Below are 25,070 nucleotides of genomic sequence, written 5' to 3'. Positions count from 1 at the left end.
TAGATGAATGGATAAACAAAATGCTACACACACACACACACACACACAAACACACACACACACGATGGAATATTATTCATCCACAAAAAAAGAAGGAAATCCTGCCGTTTGTGACAACATGGATAGACCTTAAGGGCATTAAGCTACATGAAATAAGTCAGACAGAGAAAGACAAATACTCTATGATCTCACTTACGTGTAGAATTAAAAAAAAAAAACCCACCAAACTCATAGATACAGAGAATAGACTGCCAGAGGTGTTTGCCAGAGGTAGGGAGTGGGTGAAATGGGCAAAGGTGGTCAAAAGGTACAAACTCCCACTTGTGAATAAGTCCTGGAGATGTAATGTACAGCATGGTGATTATAGTTAATAATACTGTATTGTATATTTGAAAGTTGCTGAGAGAGTAGATCCTAAAAGTTTTCAGCATTGGAAAAAAGTGTGTAACTATGTGTGATGATCGTTTTGTAATATATACAAATATCAAATCATGATGTTGTACCCCTGAAACTCATATAATGTTATGTGTCAATTATATCTCAATTAAAAAAAAAACATCCTGACCCTGCTCACCCTAAGGAAATAAAGCAATCTCTCAGTTGTGGAAAGTTACAAGCTATGAGAAAAAAAGCAAAAAAGCTCAACGGTCATGAAGACCTCAGCTAGGAGAGGCAGAAAGAATTCTAAGGATTTTTTTTTCGTACCTAAAAACACTTCAAATCCAAAATATGAAGTCTGACCAAACCTCTTTGAATGCAAAAAAAATTACTTTTAAAAACAGGGCAACTGTAAAAGAAATCATCAGAGGCATTTAATACTTAGTTTCATATAAAAATGGGTCTCTTTTCATGAATTCTCAGGACTATCTAAGGTACAACACGAGGTACACATGCACAAAGTTGTCATATAATTTCTCTAAAGAAGCAAACTCTTTGGAAGATGGTAAAGTCAGTCTAACATGCTGTTCCAGGAGGTCTTCATTAAACGAATCCTTAGTAGTTCTACAGTAATCTCCCTCTCACTCTTTCTCTCTCTCACATGCAACATTCTAAAAGCAGAAGGCTCCCGATTTTAAGCTTAAAAAAGGAAGGCGGGTGAGGAAGCAGCTTGTAATTTCAGAGTATATTCAGTCTCAATTAAATGAAAGAAGACACATTTACCATTTTCTTCGAGAGACTATACTTAGTTGACTAGAGAGAATTTGTACCTTCTAACTAATGGTTAATTCCAGCCATTGTTCGAAATTAAATTTCCTATCTGAGCATAAAGTATTAGACAATTTTCTTTGATGCTGCACTATTAAAGCCTACATATGAAGATACTCAGTTCCAATTTGAGGGCATAAATCATCAGTTCTTCTGTTCCCATATTTATATGGTCAGAGCCTATGGGCTGAATGGTATAGTCATTTTTTTCTGCAACTAAACAAGGTAAATAAATGTGATATATTGGCACATCACCCCACCACTCTGCATATGGTGCACATTAAGGTTGTATTCATTTGCCATATGAATATAATTCCTTTTACCACATCTACTATTAGTTACAAGCAGTAAATACAGAGTTGTTTTGCTGAAACGGGAGGGCCTGCATTACATCATGGAGCACTAAACATCCTGGACCTTCTGGAGAATTTCATAGACATAGTTTTAATGTCACCTGAACTTGAACACTGCCAACATATTGCTTCAAACACTGCTTGATGAATTCTTCAAGGAAAAAAGAAAAATACAGGGCAATCTTAGTGCAATAGTGCAAACCAAAAGTAGGGCCACAAGGAAAGTTCTTGATGAGATACATATAAGAACTCATGTTCTTGACAAAGAATCAGATGGAGTCATATCCCAGATATAAAAAAGCTATTTGTTTCAAACGTTGCTTTCATATTCAGAATCTAGTGAACATAAGGAAACTAAAGTTAAAATATCATCTAAACAAGTTTCTCCAACTGTAGCTTACTGAAGACCTGCGATTAATAAGAGTTTATTTCATGACAAACTGTGATGCTTTGTTTCATTAGGTATATATTGTGTCTACTTTTTCCTTAAACAAAACATTTATTATAACATTCCAAATCCAGATTAGTGCAGGGCAAAAGAAGAAAGTTATTTCTTTTACAAACTCATATGGTTCAACACAGATGTACATATCTTGACATTTGTGAACCATAAATAATACATCACAGGCAATTAAAAACAAAGTACACCTGTTTTAACAAGTACTGATTTTCAATTTTACCAACATTAAGTCCCCAAATGCATCCAGCAGATGGTGCTCTAGGACGCCTACTTACAGGGAGTCATACTGCTTGGTTACATCCACCTATATTTTTGGCAAGACAAAGAATAAGGATTTATCGGTAGCTTAGTAAAGCGTATTAGGCTTTACGATAAAAAGAACATAATTCCTAAATATGTGCACAAAAATATACATATGCATAAGCACATGTGCACAGAGGCAACCAGTAAATAAGTCACACCTGGACGTACCGTGATACCACTTTTCTTATAGAATTGATGAGTAGGTTATGTACATCAGTGGTATTTATGGTCATATGGCAAGATCATTCTAAATTCATTAAAAAAAATTTAGAATGCCTTAAAGTTAGAATTCATTTTTAATTATAGCAGGAATGTCTCATTAGGGTGATACTAGTAAAATTAACAACAGTAGGATTTATGGTAATGACTTAAGTGATTGATGAGAGTATAACAAAATGAAGTTTTAGACAGAGAAAAAGCAGGGCAGCTATGGCATACAGTACTTTACAAAACAGCTCTGTGGTCTGTTTGTGCTAGCCTTATGGTTAATAAAACCTTCCTTCTAATTGACGGTGCTGAAATATTCTTAAAGAACAGAATCTGGTTATGAAAAAAACTTTTTTTTTTCAGTAGACGCCATTCCCATAAAGGAGAAAGCTGACATAGATTAGCATGTCTGATTGCAAAGAGGAAAAAAAAATGCCACCTTTCAATCAAATCAAAAACAGAACGCGAGAATGGAAAACTACTTTACTGAAATACTACACAGCATCTATGCAACACCTCACAGTCAGCGACCATTTTCTTCTAAAGCTAATCAACTGTGGCTTTTAAAAAATTACTCAGATACCTAAAAATGCTTAATAAGCATTTACTTTTAGGTGCTTAATAGGTATTTGATTTTAAGTTTATGATCTATTAATACAATATAAAAATAGTGGATAAATAACTCTTTTGTAAATTTTCACCTTGATTATAAGATCCTTTTAAAGTTTAAAGTATTTAAATGTCAATTGAATGCATCAGGGAACATTTTCTTCAAAATTTGGAAATGTACAGTCTGGATAGAAAAATGAGTATTCCAGGAAAAGCATTTTGGTGGACAAGATTCAGTTCTAAAACACACAGAGTACTAGGGCAAAGAGAGAGATGCTTCCATGTAGAAAATGTCTTTCTTTGAAATGTTCTTGGTTAATTTTATTTAAAAAATCTACAACTAAATGGAATCCTATCTTAATTTTTCTCCTCATTAAGAAAACTGCATCCCACAGAAGATAACTATCACAAGACAATAGAGTCAAAAATGAAACACTATCTGTCATATAGGAAAATAAGGCTTTTGCTACATAATCTAGGCAGATTTCATAAAACATGTGCATCCGTTTAAAAACCTCAAGTTATACTATATATAGGTTTTATCCGGTTTGAATTAGCCTGATTGTACCTGAGCAATGTGCTTATTATTATTAACAGTGGATAACATGATTTTTTAAAAAATAGTACTAAAGCTAACAAATTTACATACAGCATTAATATTAGATTTGGAGAAAATGGCATAGGCTTATGACACTAACAAGTAAAATTACTAGCTTATTCTCATGATTTTTAAAATAAAAAAGCTAAATACTTGAATGAGACCTATAAAATGCAGGAAAAGAAATAGCCTAGTTTTTAAAAAATTTACCCATTTTCCTTCCAAGCAAGAAAAAAGTCTAAATTCAAAAATTTAAGTTGAGGCGTTGTACGCATTTAGAGACCACACTGCCGTTACGTATATAAAAGCCTGACTATTTCTTAAAGGTCAATTCTATTTCATCCAAGAGATACAACACAGAAATAAGCATAACCTAAAATTCCTCATCTGAAAAGCTGTGACTTCAGCGGCTGCGTCATGGAGCCATCAGTGAGCCACAGACTTATAAAATCCGAACCAGCTCTCATGAATGTTTAAAACAGTTCACACGCGGTAAACATGTCTTTGTTTTTGTTTGTCATTTTCGTTTGAGAAGCTTAGACTGGCTTGTTCATCTTTCTATTCTAATGTGTGGAAATTCTCATTATATGTAAAAGTGCCTATCTGTCTTTTTCCCAGATTCATCCTTCAAAGCTAAAGCAAAATTAAATTGGGACATCAGACATTATAAAAGGGCCGAAGAGGCCGAGGTTCACTTTGAGAAAGGTAATTTAATTTAGTCAGGATGCGTTATAATTTTCTGAAGTTTTTACTAGATGTGCCGTTACATTATTCCTTTTTCTTCCCCCTTTTCATTACCAGCATTACTAAGAGTTACTGTCCACCATACTGCAGACAATGAGGGTATAGATGAAGTGCTTTATGAAAAAAAGGACATTATAATATATACTCTAATGCCAGCAAGATGGTGTTTGTGTGGTGACTTATTTGTTCTAAGCATTCTGGGCTGCTGATAACACCTGAAGTCAGTTACTACTGTTGCCTTCATTTCATAGACAAGACAGCACAGCAAAGCTTAGGACTTAGCTTTGTTTTACTCTAAACGCCACGATTTGGTCAGTCCTACTTGATTCAGTTCTTAAAATGTCATACATGTAAAAACCATCTCTATGGTGAGTTACAAGGTATTTAAACATATATATATATATATATTTCTCCCTTCTGGAAAAGCTGAATATTTCTAGTTTTAAAATATACTTAAATTTTTGAAATGTAACAACAATTACATACAAGTGTAGCTAGGTTTACAGAAGTAGCCTTTAGCTACTTCTCAACATACCCACTGGTAATGACATATAGAACATGGTTAGGTCAAAGAAGTAAAAAAAAACAAAAAAATCTTTTTTCATTTAGATTGATATATGTGCATGAAACATCTCACACGATTTTAAAGCAAAAGAAAGCTCTTCCTAACTATTTTCACATAAATAACAAAATGGTATACTTATTACCTATGTCAAATCTAGGTTTGTCTGAGATAATTTAGTGAATCTCAATAACTGAATTTATAGAAACAAAAACAAAAAGAAATTGAAAGTAGTCACTCATCCTAAAAGGCCAGAAAGAAGGAGCAGAATGTAAGACTCCATAATGAAAAGAACACGAAGTATTTCTCAAAAGAATGTGAAAAAAAAAAATCCCTGAAATTTACATATTTAAAATTATTGTAATTACATATAAAATGGGATGTTGTGTAAATATGAGAGATACACACTACTTCCCCATATAGACACACATACTAAAGTTTGATCTGACTATAAAGACTGTATTACCCATAGCATCACAGCCTTAAAGTTACTTTTCATATTCTATTAGTATAGGGAATTACCCCTGTTCTGATTAAAAAAAGAAATACATATTAGGTTCATAAAATAAAAACTCTGATTCACCACCACACCAAACAAAATACATACAAAGCAGACACAACGTTGATAAAAATACTTTGCATATACTTCTTTTAAAACTGTACTGGCTCTTGAGTAAATTTTTTTAGAAGGTTTCACTTTCATACAAATAATATACATTTAATAAGCATAACTTTAAGAAGTCAACTCAAAATATGATGGACTTAATCATATTCAGACTGTTTTATCATTTGGGACTGAGGGATAGAAGTAAGTACCACAGTATTCAAGTCAAGTAACCAGGAACAACATGGTCCGTCCTTAACCAGATACACTGCAACTGGCTTTAAATTAAGAAACTGTAAATATTTAAGAGCAGTTAAAATGCTCTACCTTATGAAGTAAAAATCTAAAGCTATTCTTGCAGGAACTCTTCAGTGTTGTCATAATCATTTTAATTAAATTCTCATTTTTCAGGTGGTCCCTTTAATTGTTTTTTCCTACTTCTTAATGTGTTTTTCTAAAGCCATTTCTTTTCTGCAGCTGTGTGCGACTGGTTTTAATGGTAGCTGCTTCCTTTTTTGCCTTCTGTGAGTTACAATTTTAAATGGTTACACATTTTTTGTTTTACTGCCTTCAGCAGAGTTTCATAAAGATGTTTTAGGCTGTTGGTGAACATTTTCATTTCCCACCCGAAAAACCAAGAGCCAATTTGAATATTCCATATTGGCCTTTTATGACCTGTTTTATCTTTTAATATGTAAATGAAAGCATATTTTTTCTAAAGACTGGTTTGTTTCCATGAAATTATAATGTTTTTGCTCTTTTAAAACATGAATTCAATAAACAAGATAGTATGTGATTGCTCTTTTATGTTGTATCTTATTGTTTGTGAATGAAACACCTCTATTTTATTTGGCGACAGCCATTATCAATGAAGAACTAGCATTTTCAGATCATAAGAATAACCGATAACATGAAAAATGAGATTTCATGCTTGAATTTGAATTATCAATGGTCACAAAATGTTAATAACAAGGCTATCCAGACCTTTCTTAAATTATAACTAAGAAATTAAAACTACCTGATACTTCAGTTTCACTTTCACCATGATGAAATAGGTAACTTCACTGCAAAATGTTATTACACATCACTTGTAAAAGTTTACTTATAAAATAAATTGTACTTACTGCCTGGATTATCGCCAATCCCACTGCTTCTTCCATTCCAGTACCAGAGCAGAAGGGTTGCATCACGTGACCCTGAGAGAATGTAGCAATTTCCCCCAATATATGACTCCGATCGAGTGAGGCAAGTGACGACGTCCCAATGGCCAAACACCACTTGGATCAATTTTCCTGAAATACAAAACAATTTTCTTTAAAACTGCTATTTAAAAAATTGAAAAAATTTCCAGTGATCATTTCACTTAAGAAGATAATGAAGTTCTATTAATCCGATTCTGATAATTCCGATTTTATAATAAAATTTGACCTGGTCCAACCTAAAAGTTTTCTTTGAATAGTTAACAACAACCACAAAATCAATTGAAGAGTGATAGTCACATTTAAGACATATGTTAAAACTATTTCAATTAATAATGTTATTATACATAGCTCCTATAAATTACAAATGAATCATGTCTACTGATTAAAGCAGGCCCAGGAAAACCCTTCTTTGGAACCATTTCAACAATATAAGTTACTCTGTATGATTCAAAACAAAGCAAAACTTAGTTGTCTTTCTGTAGATACCCTATCATTCAAACTTCACTAATACAAACCCATCTCTGAATTAGTAAAGCCAATTTATTTCTTCTTCTATTCTTCAAAATGAATCTATACAAGGACAGTATTAACCACTTTGGACAGCTTCTGTTTTGGGTTTTTTTTAAACATCTTTATTGGAGTATAATTGCTTTACAATGGTGTCTTAGTTTCTGCTTTATAACAAAGTGAATCAGCTATACATATACATATATCCCCATATCTCCTCCCTCTTGCGCCTCCCTCCCACCGTCCCTACCCCACCCCTCTAGGTGGTCACAAATCACGGAGCTGATCTCCCCGTGCGATGCGGCTGCTTCCCACTAGCTATTTTATACATTTGGTAGTGTATATATGTCCATGCCACTCTCTCACTTTGTCCCAGCTTACCCTTCCCCAGCTTCTGTTTTTCAAATCAGGCTTACATGAACTAAATTTTGATAAAAGAACTAACATACTGGCACCACAATCTGAGCCAGGTCATTCTTTCTTTGTTTTAATTGCCTGAAGGATGAAAGTTCCTGGGGAGGCAGGAGGGTGATGAAATTAAGATCATGACAGTAATGATTAGGGGTAGGGTGAGGACGGGGGTATCCAGTAAACTTACTGTGTATCTAGGATGTTAAACACAGGATGAGCTGTTCACATAACAGTGTGAGAAAAAAATCTTTTAGTTTTTTTTGCTTAATCAGATATGGTGTTTATAATTCACACAAACTTGTCTAAGGAATTAAATATCTATAGCAGCCCTTCCACTCTCTCCCTATAGTTTCTAGCTAACGTTTCTCTTTGAAATGTCTAGAGAATCTACAAATGAATGTCATAGAATGTCTACCCTTAATATTCAGCATGAGTGTTTTTCTTCTTTTTTCAAATAAGCGTTTCAGTGGGGTCATAAAAAATACAATTCAGATGTTCAAGATAAAAACCATTAAGCTGGAAAAAAATAAGTATGCCTAAAAAGTTTATATGCTTAACTTGGAACACATCATAACCTATTCTAAAGCTTAAGGTCTCAATTAAGTATTGGTATCTACATGTATCTACATGTATAAACTTTTCAAGATAACAATACATAGAACTAAAAGAGTATTTCCACTAATTTTTTAAATTATTGGTTTTAATAAACCCAAAGCTTATTATAAAGTCTGCAAATTTATAAGTAAAATACTGAGATGTACTTTATCCAAATCAGATGGAAAGTCAAATACAGTGTTTTCTCTTGTACACAGTCTACTAAGAGTAACTTGAGATTAGATTCATATCAATCTCAAACTGCAAAATTAATAAAGGACATTTTTTTCTCCTATGGATAAAGACTTTAGTCAAAGCAGGTATTTTAACTGCTAAATGTTAAAAATGTTCACTTCTGAATTTCTTCAACCTTTTAAATTAACACCAAAGCATTTGTTTTAAAAATTAGCTTTTATCAATAAAGAATATGGTAAGAAGAAGTCAAGACTTTCTAGAATAAAAAAATGGAAAAGAAGAAAGCAAATTAAATATTAAAAATCTAATAATTTTTGCATCATTTCCAATTTATATGAAGGACAAAGTAGAGAGATTTAGGGGTAAAATGGGTGGGGTTAGATTAGAGGCAGGCCTTACTAAGGATGAGACAAAAGTTAGGGAGCTGAATGCACCCTCATTCGAAAACCGAAGGTTATATCAGTGAGTTTTAACTACTGAAAAAACTGAACACCCCGTAATGTGATTATGTTTTTGATTTCTGTATGTACAGTGGCTTCTGCCTCAGCCTATACTAAATGCTGAGAGCACTGTCAACTACAGGAGTGATTTAAATGGGTTATTTAGAGTAGGCCTATTTAAGATGTGATACCCATCAATTCAGTGGGTTGTAGAAGTGAGGATGAGTAAAGCAACTACAATTAGATAGTTGAGGTCACGGGATACAGGAAACCAAGAGGCTCCACGTACGCCAGGAGGCTTGCAAAAGAGCAGCTATTTGCTTGGAAGATCGAGATGAGGGAGTGACATTTAAGTATTTACATCTAAAGAGTTTCATATTTTAATACAAATTAACTTCATTCTCTACAATTTATCCTTTGGGCTCAACTTTGGAAAACATTATTTTTTTCAGTTTGCTTTTTCCTCTTCTGCAGCCTTCCTTAGCAATATTTGTTATTGCTATGAGGTTAAGGTTCACTCCTCCTAAATAAATCACAGCATATAAATACCTGCTGCTCTTTTTGGTAAGTTATTTTCTGATAATCTCATAAGTGTTCCTCAACCTTTATTTTTTGTTTCCTTTAATACTAGTCCACCTCTCCACACACTAATATCAAATATTACCACAAGCACTAGAATATCTTCTTTTTGACAGAACAAATTTTCTAGTTAATGTTTTATTTGACAGCTGTGCTACAAATAAAAAAAATTCAAGCTCAGGACTCTGTACCATTGAATCTAAAATGTGGCCTGAAAATAATTCCCACTGCCGAGGGAAGGTTTTATTGTTGCCTCTGCTGTTCTGGTTGTGTCCCGAAAACATGATTTATGTTTAAAGAATTTCCTGTTACAACCGTGTTTCTCTCTACCCCCACTTCCCTGCCCCGCCAAATCTAATAAGAGAAGGACTTTTTTTTTTTGGCTTATGTGCCAAAATATAATTGAATTCAACACTTGTGATAGCTATGCCATTATATATTATTGATCATACAATTTTTCCCTGTGTCTCTGCCAAACTTAGGAGAAAATATTTAATATCCCTATTATCATAAAAACACAGACACATTTAAAATTTAAATAATTTAAAATAAAACTAGCATCAGAGTTTGTATATAAGATACTAAGAAAGATATTAGAACTATCATTTGAGACTTTTTTCACAACTTTCCTGGCAAGTATAAATATTTTTAGTGTACATGGTAAGTCAGTCCCACTGAAATGAAGTTTAAAATGAGGCTACTTCTTAGAATATGTTTTACACATACACACGCATATGCATGTTTTAAAAAGTAATAAAGTAGAAGGCTTTTGGAAAGAGGGGAAGGAACGTCATCTAGTTTATTAAGTAAAGTAACATGGCAGACGCTCTAGGAACCCAGTTTTGAAACAGGTAACATTTATATGAGATAACATGGTATAGTCACAAAGATGCCACACCTGAAGTCCGAGGAGTTGACTCCAATGCCCAGTTCTAGCATCATTATCTATGCAGATGTCAACAAGTTACTTACCCTTTCTAAACCTCGGTTTCATCACCTGAAAAATGGAGCGAAGGATACCTGTTCTATCTCATAGGCTTATTGTCAGGCTGACACAATATCACGTATGAGAAAAAAGGAATTCTGTAAATTCTAGAGAACTGTGTGACTATAAGAATTATTTTAATTATTAGTATATAAAAGGGAGGTTAGCTTTACAAATATTAATATTCAACATCTTTTTAAAATGATATGAAATGTCAACTAACTCAAAAAGCCTCAAATGTCAAAACCACAGGTTGACATATATATGATCCCATTTTCTGACATTCTGGTAAAGGCAAAATTACAGGGATGAAGGCTACATCAGCGGTTCTGAGGGGGCTGAGCTGAGGGAAGGGCTGACCACAAAGGGGCAGCACAGGGGGTTCTGGGGGACCTCAGCTGCTCTGCATCTTAACTGTGGTGGTGGTGGCAGCTGCATAACTGTATACAATGCCCAGACGAACAGAACTATAACCAAAACATCTATTTTACTGTATGTGAGTTAAAAAATAATTTTTAATGTATAAAAAACAATATGCAATCTAAAAGAATGTTTAAGGAAAACTTGTGAGAGGATGTAACAATTTTAATCTGAAAGTTTGTGTGAGAAGGGACCACAGTTTGAGGTCAAATAATGCCAAGGTTGTCATTACCATAATAGTGAAAGAAAAGGTTACAATTTAAATTTGATAATTAGAGAAAATTCATTATAATAATAAATATATTTTAGGAAAGCTTATCAATCCCTATTGCATTTTTAGAGAATTCCAGAGGAGTTTTAGATTCAATAGTAATCAACCTCACAGACCTAAACATCTAGTAAAAACCCAAGTAATCAGAAAGACCTGAATGATAATGTTTTCTGTCTTTCTTTATTCTACAGAATAAAGATGGAAATTACGAGAAAATTAGGTCATCAATTCCATAAAACAAAAATTAAACAGGACCATGCCTGAAAACAACTTCTAGGGTTGATTCTATGCACGGTACATATTTAACTATTTTCCCCTAGTCTCTCATTGCTATGTTACAATGCTGTCATCAAAATATACCTAGGACAAACTCCTTGGATAACCAAGAATTAATTTTTTAATATGCTATACTTACTAAGGCAGGAGCATGGACTCATATATTTTATAGAGATTATCAACAGAATTAAAAGATGATTTGCTGTAAAACATTTAATTAACTAGAATTTTCCATTTTTAAAAATTTCTTATCCCACAACATTTAATCAAGATATTTATTTGTAGATCCTTGTTTTAGTTGAACTATCTACTTCCACAGTATCTATCAAGTTCTAATGCATTAATATCTAATTTTAATTATTTTAAATATACAACTACATATTTACTATAAGTTTACTTCATCCTCTAACAGTTTCTAAAATGCTTTAAAGAGACTCCATTAAATTTTTCAATGTTCTCAATTTCCTATATGCAAAAATATATAACCATTTACTGGGCTGGATATCATGTAATAATACTGATTTGAGTTTGGTTTGTCCCTTGGGAAGATGCATGCAAATGAATATATATACTTAAACTTTTATATTTTTAACGAGACCTCCTGTCACACATAAAATCAGTAGTCAGCTACTTTCCTTCATGATGGTGTAGTTTTCAGCAAGATTCTGTGCGGAATTGGGTGGAGGCAAGATATCTGCTCCCAAGAAATACACTTAATGAGAATTTCTAGTATGGAAAAAATAACCTTTATATAACACTAAAGTGGGGAAATACACCTATAAGTATGTGCACTTGCCGTAAGATTATGCATATACACGTGCATACAGTATTTACATACCAGGATATGCTTTCGAAATGAATTGTTCATTCTGCAAGTATGAAGCTTGGGAGACAAGCCTACCAAAAACTGCCTCTTAAAAGCATTCTGAAGTTAACTTAATAATGGACTATAGAGTAGATTATTACTTGAAGGGAGAAAACTGTCTTTATTTCACAAATTTTAGAATTCTGTAATTTTTAGAGGGAAGAAGATGAGAAAGCATTCTCAAGCCTCGAACATCACTTGTCATAAACTTTAGTTCACTGATGAAGATACGATGAAGTTACCTGTGTCTGCAGAGTAGACTCGAAAACTCTTATCCCAGAAGCCACAGAGGAGAACGTAGCGGTTGTCCGAAGTGATGACAAAGCACTGGGAATGCACTTGAATGCTTTGGTCTAAAAGGTCAGTGATTTGCCTCCTGTGCATTCCTGTATTGCTGGCTATGAGAACAGAGGAAGAAAAAAAAGCCTCCTAAACCCACACGCGCAAAGAAATCCCATAGTTTGTCATACCGGGGGTTGGGGCTGAGGGAGGAGAGACAATACATTCCAGAATAAGAATATCTGATCTTTAATATTCAATATAGCAATATTTGAAAACTATTGTAGGAAAACACAATCTGATTGCTGGAAGAATATGGGTAGCCAAATTCAACAGCTCAGTCTGAAATTCTGCCTAGAGGAAAGAAACAATAATACACTACAATTTTAAAATACGTAGTATACAATTCTCAGAACATGCTATCTAGCTCTTGGGCAGGACCAAACTAGATTAGAATCTCCAGATCGCATCACGGTTAGGTTTGTGTTTCTGACAATCTCATTACATCTACTGTCATGAGAATGGATTCATGTTTTGACAATCTATTACCTTTAACATTTTGTCACAAGGAAGAGATACTAGAATATAAATGTCATATATTTGAAATATTGTAGCATCTTGTACTAGTTTGGCTTTAACAGGTCTTTCATTTGACTACATGTGAACTCCCATTTCCCCTGTTTACAGCTGCACTTGCATGTAAGGAAAGGGTAAAATGACTATTTATTAAAGATACTTGTAATTGAAGAAGTCAAAGCATAGCACACTGCCACTTTCTTACTCCTTCTGTAAGCAATAAAACAAGCCAGCCTGGCAGTGTGTTTTCAAAGCGCCACAGAGCACCTGAGATGGGCTTTGTCACAAGGCACAAGGCCAGACACAGAGCAACATCATGCACATGTGGAGAGTAATAATCCTCCAGGAATACACTATCAACTGTGTCATTATCAGCAAAGGAACTCTCACTGAGATGCCTTTTTTGGCATTATGAAGCCAACCAGATAGAAAGCTTTGTTGCTAGTGATCTAAGAGTTATTTCGTCACCAACTTTCCAATACAAATTATGGTTCTTACACTGCTAAAGAAACTTGATCATACCAGACATGAGAACAAACAAAATAAATTTCTGCCTCTGATTATTATGTTCTTTGTACCATAGTTTGCAGTTTTTTTGAGAAAAAAAATACCATAGATGCACTATTGATAAAAATTAAAAAAAGAAGTATATCTATGTTATTCATTGTATGTAGTAACTAAGTTAATATGGCCAATTCAATAGAAGGCTCAGAAAGTAATATGCAAGAAAAAAGTGTTCAAACTACTCTCCAGTCCTGTGCTGGAATACAGAGGAATAAAATATCCCTCGCCCTCATGGCATACGCAACACAGCAAACATATTCATGTACACGTGAAATACTGCAAAATTCTGCTAGTGTCTGACTATACAACTTAACCATGTAGGATTATTAGATAACTATTTGATAACAGGCTTCATATACTTTGGGGAAATTAATGGGCTAGTAAGTGATAGCGGTAGTAAAAAGGGCCGATTCTAGCCGAGAATCACTCCCCACCTCCTTCCACACAAAGGGAACTTGCTGGCAGATGAAAAAAGCTTTTATGTATCATAGTGTATCATGGAGAGACATTAGCATCTCACTGCAGTGAAGCTGTGTGATACAATTTAGTTTTTTAATTCCAAGAAACCTAGCAATTAAAGACAAGATATGTAGTACTTTCTATACTGGTTACTACAGTTCTTCATTCCACATGAAAATTATAACAATGTTTATTTTTGCCAATGTTTATATGACTTTCGCTCCTATGATACAAACTTTCACTCATCTTTTTGGCATGATTTCCTGGGAGGACCTAATTTGACAGATCTGGGCATGTGCATAATTTTGAATTGAATGACCACAAGGTACCCATGGGTAAAGGCTGATGCCCCTTCAGCATTCAGATGATCTATTTTCCAAATAAGTGCTTACTTATAATTTAACATTGCAACCCCCCATCCATCCATCCATCCATCCATCCATCCATCCATCCATCCAATCGATATAATCTCCCAACTGCCTTTCCTTTATCTCTCTTTATTTTCTCTAGTAAACTTCCTGAGATTCTATACTGAAAGTATTTTTATTTGATGAAAATTAGGTATATTTGTCTAGATAAGCAGTCTTCAAACTGGGACATGCATATCCCTTGGCGGGGGGGGGGGGGTATAAGATTTCCCAAGGGACACACAGGCACAGATGGTTTTAAGGGAATCAATTTCTAGTTTCTCAACTTTCATATGTTCTCTTGCCTGAAACAGATTTGCCTGAGAACTCTCCTGTGAGTTTTCCTTTCTTACCTCCCTTTTTGCATGCTCTTGTTCCAATAGATAGAATTTTACTATGGTGCTTTACCCCAGGGTAAAAAAATCTCTTTTTTTACCCTGGGGTAAAGCACCGTAGTGAAAAGGGGCCAATTCAAAATACTGATGTGATGCTGGAAGGTGAACGCCTAGGTATCAAATCATTCTGCAGGGCAGGTGGTTTCCAATTCATTGCTTTCTATAAAATGGAAGGAGGATCTAAGCATGCTGTCAATTGATAGATCATTAAAAATAAGTTTCAGTGATAGATTGTTAAAATGGTTATTTAATGACAGACCGTAAAAGTAATCCTTAATGATACATCACTCTGTGAATTCTGTCACGTAACTCAGAAAGAGTTCAAAGACTTCAATGACTTTGTTAAAATAATACTCTTTCCTTTCCCATCTATTTTCTTATGTTAGTAACATTCCTCAAAGCTTCCATCTATAAAAAAAAAACCCAGAAGTTTAGAACTGTTGACAAATTCTGTCTCATTCAGCAACAAATAATGTTTATCCATGAATACATGAAAAGAAAAGCCCTATTCATTTCATTAAAGCTGTATTCCATATTTCCAATATGTGTTTTATGTTCAATAATATTTATTAAAATTTTAAATTGTAATAAGTATGTATTAATAATATTTGTAATAACTCGATACAGATTAACTTTTTGAGCTGAGCCTTATGGTCACAGGAAATTTCAATGTTTAAATGTACATACATATTTTTATTGCTGAAAACAGTATAGTAGGGTAATCAATTTTCTAAAGTTAAAATAAAACTGTGCAAGGGAAGTACAATGAAAATATAAATTCAAGATGAGGAAGGAATATGTAAAATGTTCAAATGTTAAAAGCTTTTTCATGCACTTTTTAAAACAGAAAATGCTGACTCTCAAGTGACTTTGATATTTAGATTCTACTGGATGTATTTAAAATTTTATACATTATGCCAAAAACTATAACCATTGTAACTATTTAAACTTGTGATGATGTCACATTTAAACTTTCAGATGTCAACTTAAAAATGTGTGAGAAGGTACGTGGTTTTTTTTTTTTTTTTTTGCGGTACGCGGGCCTCTCACCACTGTGGCCTCTCCAGTTGCGGAGCACAGGCTCCGGACACGCAGGCTCAGCGGCCATGGCTCACGGGCCCAGCCGCTCCGCGGCATGTGGGATCTTCCCGGACCGGGGCACGAACCCGTGTCCCCTGCATCAGCAGGCGGACTCTCAACCACTGCGCCACCAGGGAAGCCCCAGGTACGTGGTTTTAAACAATTATTTTAGGGGATATAGGAGCAAACAGTCTGAGGACCAATGATCTAGAGTAGGGAAGAAAACTATGGCCTGCAGGCTGAATCTGGCTTCTGCCTGGTTTTGTATATAAAACTTTATTGGAGCACAGCAATGCTCAGTTGTTTATATATTGTCTGTGGCTGCTTTTGTGCTACGACAGCAGACTTAAGTAGTTGTGTCTGAGACGTTATGGCCCACAAAGCCTAAAATATTGACTAACTGGCCCTTTACCAAAAAAGTTCACCATGCCTTGTCTAAAGGATCACAATTTCTGAATTAATTTAGACTTTATGCTATATGATATTCATTGTCAAGGTTTAAGACAAACAATGATTCTATACTTCAGAAATCAGGCTTTAAGTAGCATAGCAAATGGGTTTTATTATTTTCCTGACTCTTAAAACTTTACCCAAGTGAGCATTTAAGTTTTTAAAAAATATATGGCAAATCATATCTACTCAAAGCAAAATAAGATTTAGGAACCAGGGTAGTAATTATCCTTCACACAGATAGTTACTTCTTAGATTTCTGCTTATATTTGGGGAAATGATGAAAAGACTTCGTTTTGAGCTTAAGGTTACTTTAGTTCATCTTGATAATTAATCTGCAAATGGTGGTCATTTAGCTCTCCACTGAAACAATGGTGTTAAAGACAAAAAAAGTGACATACACATAGGGAACACCTTGAATTTTAAAATTATCATTGAGCTTATTCATATGCTTTATCTAAAAACTTTAAAATATTAACAAATTTACTTGTGCCAGGGCAATTTGACAAAATTGCAGGCCAAACATCCATGCTAGCAGCATACCCCTGCAGCTAGGTAATTACGTTTTTTATTCTAAAAGTTATTGACTAAAATCTTCAATATCAAGGCTTAACACTCTTAGTGGGCCACATTTGAAATCCCCACTATAGGCTGAAAAATGCTAAACTGGAGATTTCAACTAACCTACTCAAAAAGCACAACAGCAATTAAATATTCTAAGTCATCTGCTGCAGGCAGTCATTTCATCCCAATGGCTCTTTCTGGTCTCCTCCTTTTTTCTTTTTTTTTTTTCACCCTGAACAAATTTAACCTCCAATGGCAATTTATTGGGCTGTAGGACCCTAGAAAAATGAACACAAATACCTTAACGCTGCCATTGGCTGGGCCATATATTTCAACTTTGAAACTGCTCTGCAATTGCACATTAATCCCCTCAGATTGAATGGAGGGTCCAGGAAGAAAGGACTGATCTCCTTTAATGATGAAACCCTGGCACTACAGTTTTATTTTTCTCAGCACAGTGCTGCTAAGAACCCCACTGTTATTATGAAAATTTCCCGAGCAAAGAAGCTCCATCACATTACTGGTTCACCAATTCATCATAACGAGCCTCGCTCCTGCTCATCAACAAGTCTGAGTGATGAAAAGATCCAATATTATCCTGACAGAACTTCCTGCACATTCTCAATCACACATTATTACAGCATCCATATTAATTTTCAGTGACACGCGTCCTAGGCCTGTTCAAATTAGGCAAACCAACGAGGGGGAGTTGATGAAATACCAGCATAGCCACAGCTCATTGCATTCCAATTTGCATGCAAATGGTTTATCAGGAAAATTCCATTCCCAGCAACCAGCAAGTGAAAAACAACTGTAATCTACACTTCAGGGCCACCATACAGAGCTTAATGAATCGCAAAGAGAGAAGGAAGTGACAGACCTATGAGAGGATCGATTTCCACTGGCAGCTGGCATGGCTGGTCTTGTACAGCACCTTGATGAGCTGGAATTCACAAACGATAAAAAAAAAAAAACACATTATTTTTCATATACTAAACTACATTAAAATGCGTAAGTCAAATCTCATGTAGAATTGTTTCTAACCTCCAAATCTCTCATACAGTTTTGTAAAATTTAAACAAAAAAAATTCCAGGTGCTTCTATGGCTAGCTTATTAAACATTTATTTTAGATTAGTGCTGTTCTGAACATGTGCCATCAGCAGTGGCTCCAGTCCTAGGCCATAAGCTATAGCAGATGCTTGACTGGCAACCTCTGATTCTGCAACAAAACAAAATTAAGTGGTAAGGCGCACTGAAAACAAAATGTGACAACCATCTGCTGACTGTAGCAAATACTATTTTTTTGTTACTTCTTAAAAAGGCAGTTTTGAATGCTGCAGCACAAAGGAGCCACAAAAACGTCAATTTATGATGGAGAAAGGGAAAGCTCTAAGTCAAGGAACATTTAATGTTTCATCCATCACGTAAAATCAATCAATTGAAAGTTTGAATAAAAATAAAGAAAGCTATCTGCAGATAAATGTTTTAGTTAAATGCATTTGGCTGAAATGTTTTCCTAAAGATCTGATTGCAGTTTTAAAAAAACTTTTATTAATATTTAATATTTCCAGCGTTTCAATTTAAAAATACTCTGAGAAGCAAATGAGAACAGTTTGTTTAATTCTCAAAATAGTTCTAAAGATTCAGATGTACTTATTTTGTGATTGAAAAGAGATTCTGTAGGCTGTTTCCCTGTGAAAGGCAGAAGGACCTGAGGTGGAGAGGAAGTGCTGCGAGAAGCAGGAGTGACCACTGGCCAGCTGTGGTCAAATCAGAAGCCCCAGAATGAAGGGTTTACAATAGATGATCTTCTTCAGCTTTGTAAATCTGAGAGTTAAATTCTCGGTCCTTTTCCAAATGATTTTCCTCCAATAACTCAGCCATTCAATCTGGTCCGCATCTGCCTTTTATAGACTCATAAGCATTTAAACTACTGCTTGGTTGGTATTAGAGCTCTGCTTAGTATCATCAGATACTAAGATTAAGATGGTATTAATATCATCAGATTTTAAGAAGTCTTTCTGACTGTCCTTGAGGGGCTGAAAATAAAAATGGGATACATTCCAATGTGTTCATTAGATTAATTCTAAATTTCTGATGTTAGCACTTCCCCTGTTAGTAAATGCCAACTTTTCAAGGATTTTTCAATCATCTTTTAGAAGATCATTACTACTGATAAAATAACCTGAGTAAGTACAATATTAGCACTAAAAATTAGAGTTGAGTATATATGACATTAAAGTAGATGAAAAAAGGAAGGCATATGACTCCCTCTTTTACTGAAGGCATTGTCTTTGCTGATTACTACCTCTGCCAGTAAAGACATCACAGGGCACATATAGGGAATCATCGGGGAAAATGCACCACAGCCTCTGATTTACCCAACAGGGCCATTTACTTCCAGTAATACCAGTGACAATCAACACTAATACCTTGAGAAGTTTTCTCTACGACTTTGAGAACCTGGGATCATAGAAACATTAAAACCAAGCTGTCAGTGAAAGAGATTTAGGAGGTTAACGATCTTTGGTCGTGCCTCAAATCCCAGTTCTGCCACTAACTGCCTGTGTGACCTTGGGCAAGTTATGTCGTCTCGGTGTTTCAGATTCCTGCTCTGTAAAATAGGTTAGATGGGTTAGGTTGAACCACATGAAATCACCAATACCTGGCTTTCTGACCTACAGAAATGGCAATTTCAACCTAAATACAGAACCTACATCCTCAGGTTGTTGAGGGGATTCAGTGAGTTAATATGTGTGAAGTGATTAAAACAGTATTCAGAAGCTACAAAATGCTCTATAGACATTAGGTGCCATTATTTTATTGTTTCAGAGGCTCTGCAAGGTCCTCTGAGTGAGATGGAAGGATAAAGATGATCGTTCCCCTAAATCAGGACTCAGACACTGCACTGACAGGAGCTAGCTGTCTAATGAACAAGCTACGGAAAACATAGAATCTCAGAAAAGAACCAGAATCTAAACTAAAAAAAACCTGCAACATGAATTTGATATTCATTGGAAAAAAAGCTGTTAGGAAGTTTTGACATTTGTTTTAAATCAAGGCATACTGACAGGTAAAGGCAGCACAACATAGGATGAAAGATCAGATTTATGTAAATAAAAATACCTGAAATGAGGCACAGATTTAACAAAATGGATGCTTAATATTTTTAGGTTTAGGTGTACTGAGAATTGGAGTCACATTGTAGAAAGGGAATCACCTGTGTATTTCCGTATGTTATCATTCTTTGTAATTTACCTGGTGAAGAGTTGCTGTGTTGTACTATAAAGCCAGAGGATGGGGACAAAACCCACCAGTGACACAAGGTACAGACCCAAAGAAAGCCCACTAGGGAGAATTCTAGGCAAGAAGTGGCAAAATGTATGCAGTCTCCCAAGCTCTTACCTTACAGAAAAGTGAGCTTGGGCTCAGAGCAGGTGGATGTACCATATGTGGTACTCCAGCAGAGGGACGCGGCCCCTAAATCACTTTACAGATCAATAGAAAAGTAGGGAGTAGGGAAGAGAACAGCTGACAATCAAGTACTGATACTAAAGGGAGCCCAGGGAAATGGGCTTGCTCCAAAGGGGTGTGTCAGGAGCTCAGTCATCAGTGCTGAGGGAGGGAGCCTAACGACTAAGTATCAGCTGGAGACCTAGCAGCCCTCTGGTTGAGCCAGTTCAGTTCCTGCTGAGCTAGCTCATTGCTAGGCTAAGACTAAAGATAGGGGTGGAGAGTGCTCAGGGCTTTCTAGCAGTTGAAAAGTTTTGTCCCTCCTCACATGTACTGTCATTCTGTTTAGACTGAAGAGGTTCTCAGAGCCACCAGAGCTAGCCACCCAGGATAAGCATGGTTTGCAGGGGCCCTTAGGCCACACACACTGGTGCTTTTGCCAAGCTCTAAGGGTAACTGCACACAGCAGAGGTAAATCCTCTGGTGTGCATGGCAGAACACACCGTCAGCATGTTCTTCTTCTAACGAGTGGTATTTAGAGAAAGAAACAAACAAAAAAGAAATCACAGTTGTTAATCAAATTATAATCTTTGGTCCCAAAATATAAGTGTGTCATTTGCGTACACATTTACCTCTGTAAGGTATGTTCATTTGAAGAAAAGGGACTAAAAGGGCCTAATAATAGAGATACTATACCTGCCTCGATTTTTACCTTCTCTACTGTTATGAAATCTATTCTCTAATCAAATATCGCCATTCATTTCATTTCTAATGGCCAGGAAAATGGCTATATTTAAGAAATTCTGAGACCAACCACAGATTCGTCATGATGCATACCTTATTACATTATTGAACATAGTTAGTGCACCTACTTTTTGTTTGAACGTCAATTCAATCCTGTTCCATTCTAAAATCTCTTGCATTTAATTTGGCATGAGGCCCTTGTTCAAGAATTTATATTTGTGCAACCATTTCAGGTATTATAATGGGTAGTGCTTTATGCACATTTTACAGATTTAATAACAAGTTAACAGGCTATTAAAATCTATCTTTTAAAATTTCCTACCTAAAACAATGGCTTGGGAAGAAAAGCCTATAATCTCCAGGACTTTAAAAGATTTTCCTTCTGTAAAAAAAGAATTTCTAACTAGTGGCCAAAAGGAACAGTGCTAAATCCAGATCCCAACATTCCTGTTCTAATGAGAGACAATAAATCACAGAGGGGTGATCATAAAATCTGAGTCAGAAGACTTGGGTTCAAACCTGGCTCTGCCACTGACTTGCCATATGTGATACTGAACAAGGCAAGCTCCCTGGGGCTCAGTATCTTTACTGGTAAAATGTGGGCCCAGACTGGACGAACTCTCATGTCTCTTCAGATTTGACTGTGATTCTGACGGTTATTTCAGAATCTTGCCATTAGTTACCCTAATTATTCAGCACTTAATGAAAGAACAGAATGTACTTATGGGTTTGTAATATATTAGCTGGGTAACTTAAGTGTTTTTTTTTCTGTCATCCACAACAAATACTTCCATGCCATGTACAAAAAGGTACATAGTGGACAATCAGAAGTGTTTATGGAGCAAATGAATAAGTGGAAAAAAGAGGAACATCTGATAAATAAATACATACTATTTATGGACACAATATAGAATATCATTATATGAGAAATAATATTTATCTCCAAGGAATAAAGACAAACCACCAGATGCCAAAGAAGAGTTTATGTTTTAACTTTTGCATTATATGCCTCAGAGGGAACTTCTTTAAACCTTTCAAAGTATGTTTAATTTTGATTCAGACTAATGCTTGAAAACTAAAAAGCTTAAATGTTGAGATATCATATATTTAGGTAGAATTAAAATATCTTTATACAGTGTTCAGCAGTTATACTATGCCTTATAAGGATATTTCTTTACTTACCCGGAAGGTTGTGCCACTTGTTCACGGCAAATAGCCTGTTAGCAGTGACTGTGATCACAGCGGGAGTTGCCAACCCAGGCTGGGTGTTGGCCGCTACGTGAGTGACAGGGGAGTTGGAGGGGAACTTTAGAACCATGATAACATCCTGCTGAGCTTGGTCTGTGAACATCAATGGGCTCTGCAGGAGGAGATACTGTTGAGTGGGCAAGACAAGATCCAAATATACAAGAAGGAAAAGACAAGGAAAGACAAGAAAGAAAGGGTGCAGGAAAAGAACAGGGAAGACCATGTTAAAACAAGTTGTAAGTGAGAGCACAGTGAAGCAGAAAGGCTTATAGAAACAGCAGTTAGTATTTGTTTGGTTTTCACGTTTGTCATTAGTTGAATTTCTAGGTGATTGAAGTAAAACTACATTAACAGAAACACTTTAAAAATCCACAAATTTTATTAACTCCCTTCCCCACCCAGCTCCCATGAAGAACTAAAAGAATGATTTGATTTCAATTCTAAATAGGCAAAGTATTGGGGATTGTGTTAAACCATTCCAATTGCTATTATGTGTCAAGTATTGATACAAAAGAGAAAAAAAAAGGAATAAGAATAGGCAATGGGCACAAAAGCAAGCCACGGTAATTTCCAAAGATCATCAGAAGTTGTGTTGAGTTAGCATGAAGATTTTGACAACTAAATAATGAGGTAATTAATTAACAAATATATTTAAAAATAACAGCTGTACAGCATGCATGTATTATTATAGTAGAGAAATAATTTATGAACGTAATACACAAACTTAATTATAAAGGTGTTTCAAAGCGATGCATAATTAAATGTACTTGTAAAAACAATATATTTATATAGTGTACCAAGTATTAAACACTGCCCTATTATAATGCAAATGCCACTGCTTTCTGCTGTAGCTAAGGATAAAGAGAAATAGCTAGATGCCCCCCTCCCTCTTGGTAAAGAAACTAAAGCTCAAGCCTTTTGATTTCTCCTTTGAAAAGCAAAAAGTAACTGAAAATGTTAAACAAAACATTGTCTGTTCTAATAACTAGCAACAAAATAAATCTGGAAGACTACTAAGATTTAGAACATTCCTACAAACCATATGTCATAATCCGAGACATACATAACACCACTCTGATTTATTGGCTTTATTTATACTTTGTGGTAGTATGCTATCATACAGTAATTGCACTATGCATTTTCAGCAAATCTCCTCTACCATGTCTATTTTCTAATAGCTGATTAGTATCATTCAGAATTGAAACACTTTGATGAAGTGCTTCTGGCTGCTTTCCTCTTGCCATATTTCAAAACACCAGGTATATGTAAATGTGTAGGCACATATATTTAACACGTATTTATTCAGAACTGCTAATAAAAAATTAAATACATTTGCATTTTTATTATCAGTGCTTTTTAAAAAAAGTTATTAAGACTACTTAGAAAAACATATTGCACTAAGAATTCCTATTTGCACTCTTTGCATAAAGGTGTAAATAAAGGCAACTAATAAGCTACCCAGACACCCTTCTAAGCAAGTGGCTAAAAGCCAATCAATATTATGAGTTAATCCTCCCTGGATGCTCATTCAATTAAAGGTGTCAGTAATGCCTCATCTGATGTGGCCTCAATTAAATCCAACTATCTGATGGTGTGAAAACACAGGGGGATACAGCAACAGCAGCAAAACCAGACAAATAGGCAGCCTTCGTGTGCCTGCTAATTACTACACCTGCTGTATATGATGGCGCATGCACGTAACGCAGCACGAGGTGGCTTTAATTTCTGCTACATGCGTGTGTGTGTGTGTGTGTGTGCGTGCGTGCTGCAGTGATGGTTGATGGGGGAACTCATCTGAATGGTAGTAGAAAACAGTAACATTTGGGTCTTTGATTTTTAAAACCTCTGATATCAATAAGTAACCTTTGCTATACAAAGAACCTCTTACACAGTTTTAAGGAATTCTGTGAAATTGGGTAAAAATGAGAAACAATCAGCCAACCACAAAATATCCTATAAGCTAGCTTTGATGAAGTTCTGGGAAAAGGAAACGAATGTCATTTCGGAACACCAAGCCTTACTTTTCAACTGCGTAGGTTTTTTAAAAAAATAATATTTACTAAAGTCAATTTATAAACTCTGAGAAAGTCAGACTAAAACATACATCATGAAGTCTCACTGAAAGGAAGTTGATACATATTTCTGAGCTTAACAGCTCATGTTGTAAATACAATTAGGCTCAAATTGAATAATTCCAATGTTTATGCCCTTAAAAAAACACAGGAAAATCTCTAACGTATAGGAAGAATGTCTTGTTTACATAGTGCCTCTAGTGGCCATCTCTTAGCCACATGGCAAGGACAAGCAAGCCCTTTTCCATAGAAAGCCGCAGACACCATATCCAGAACCGTCCCCTGCATCCTTCCAACAAGCTGTCTCTCCAGCTGTTCCTGTGCATTTCATCCTGACTAGAGCTCCCAGTGCAGGCAAGTAGCAGGAAACTCTTGGGAGCACCATCA

General features: G+C 35.3%; 1 protein-coding gene across 3 annotated transcripts in view; it reads right to left on the bottom strand.

Annotated features, from left to right (window-relative positions):
- LRBA (LPS responsive beige-like anchor protein) overlaps nt 1-25,070 on the bottom strand; it is an 826,328-nt gene that overhangs the window by 22,098 nt on the left and 779,160 nt on the right. For all 3 annotated transcript variants that reach the window (XM_082611157.1, XM_082611155.1, XM_082611156.1), the window contains exons 50-53: nt 22,546-22,723; nt 18,046-18,108; nt 12,634-12,789; nt 6,771-6,938 (exon numbers count right to left, since the gene is read on the bottom strand). In XM_082611157.1, the coding sequence (XP_082467283.1) occupies nt 6,771-6,938; nt 12,634-12,789; nt 18,046-18,108; nt 22,546-22,723 (565 nt within the window). The remainder of the gene's footprint in view (nt 1-6,770; nt 6,939-12,633; nt 12,790-18,045; nt 18,109-22,545; nt 22,724-25,070) is intronic.

The sequence above is a fragment of the Mesoplodon mirus genome (assembly GCF_964341445.2).
Source record: "Mesoplodon mirus genome assembly, chromosome: 2".
Classification (NCBI taxonomy): Eukaryota; Metazoa; Chordata; class Mammalia; order Artiodactyla; family Ziphiidae; genus Mesoplodon; species Mesoplodon mirus.
The sequence above is the reverse complement of the archived record's forward strand: the minus strand, read 5'-3'. Positions and strand labels throughout refer to the sequence as shown.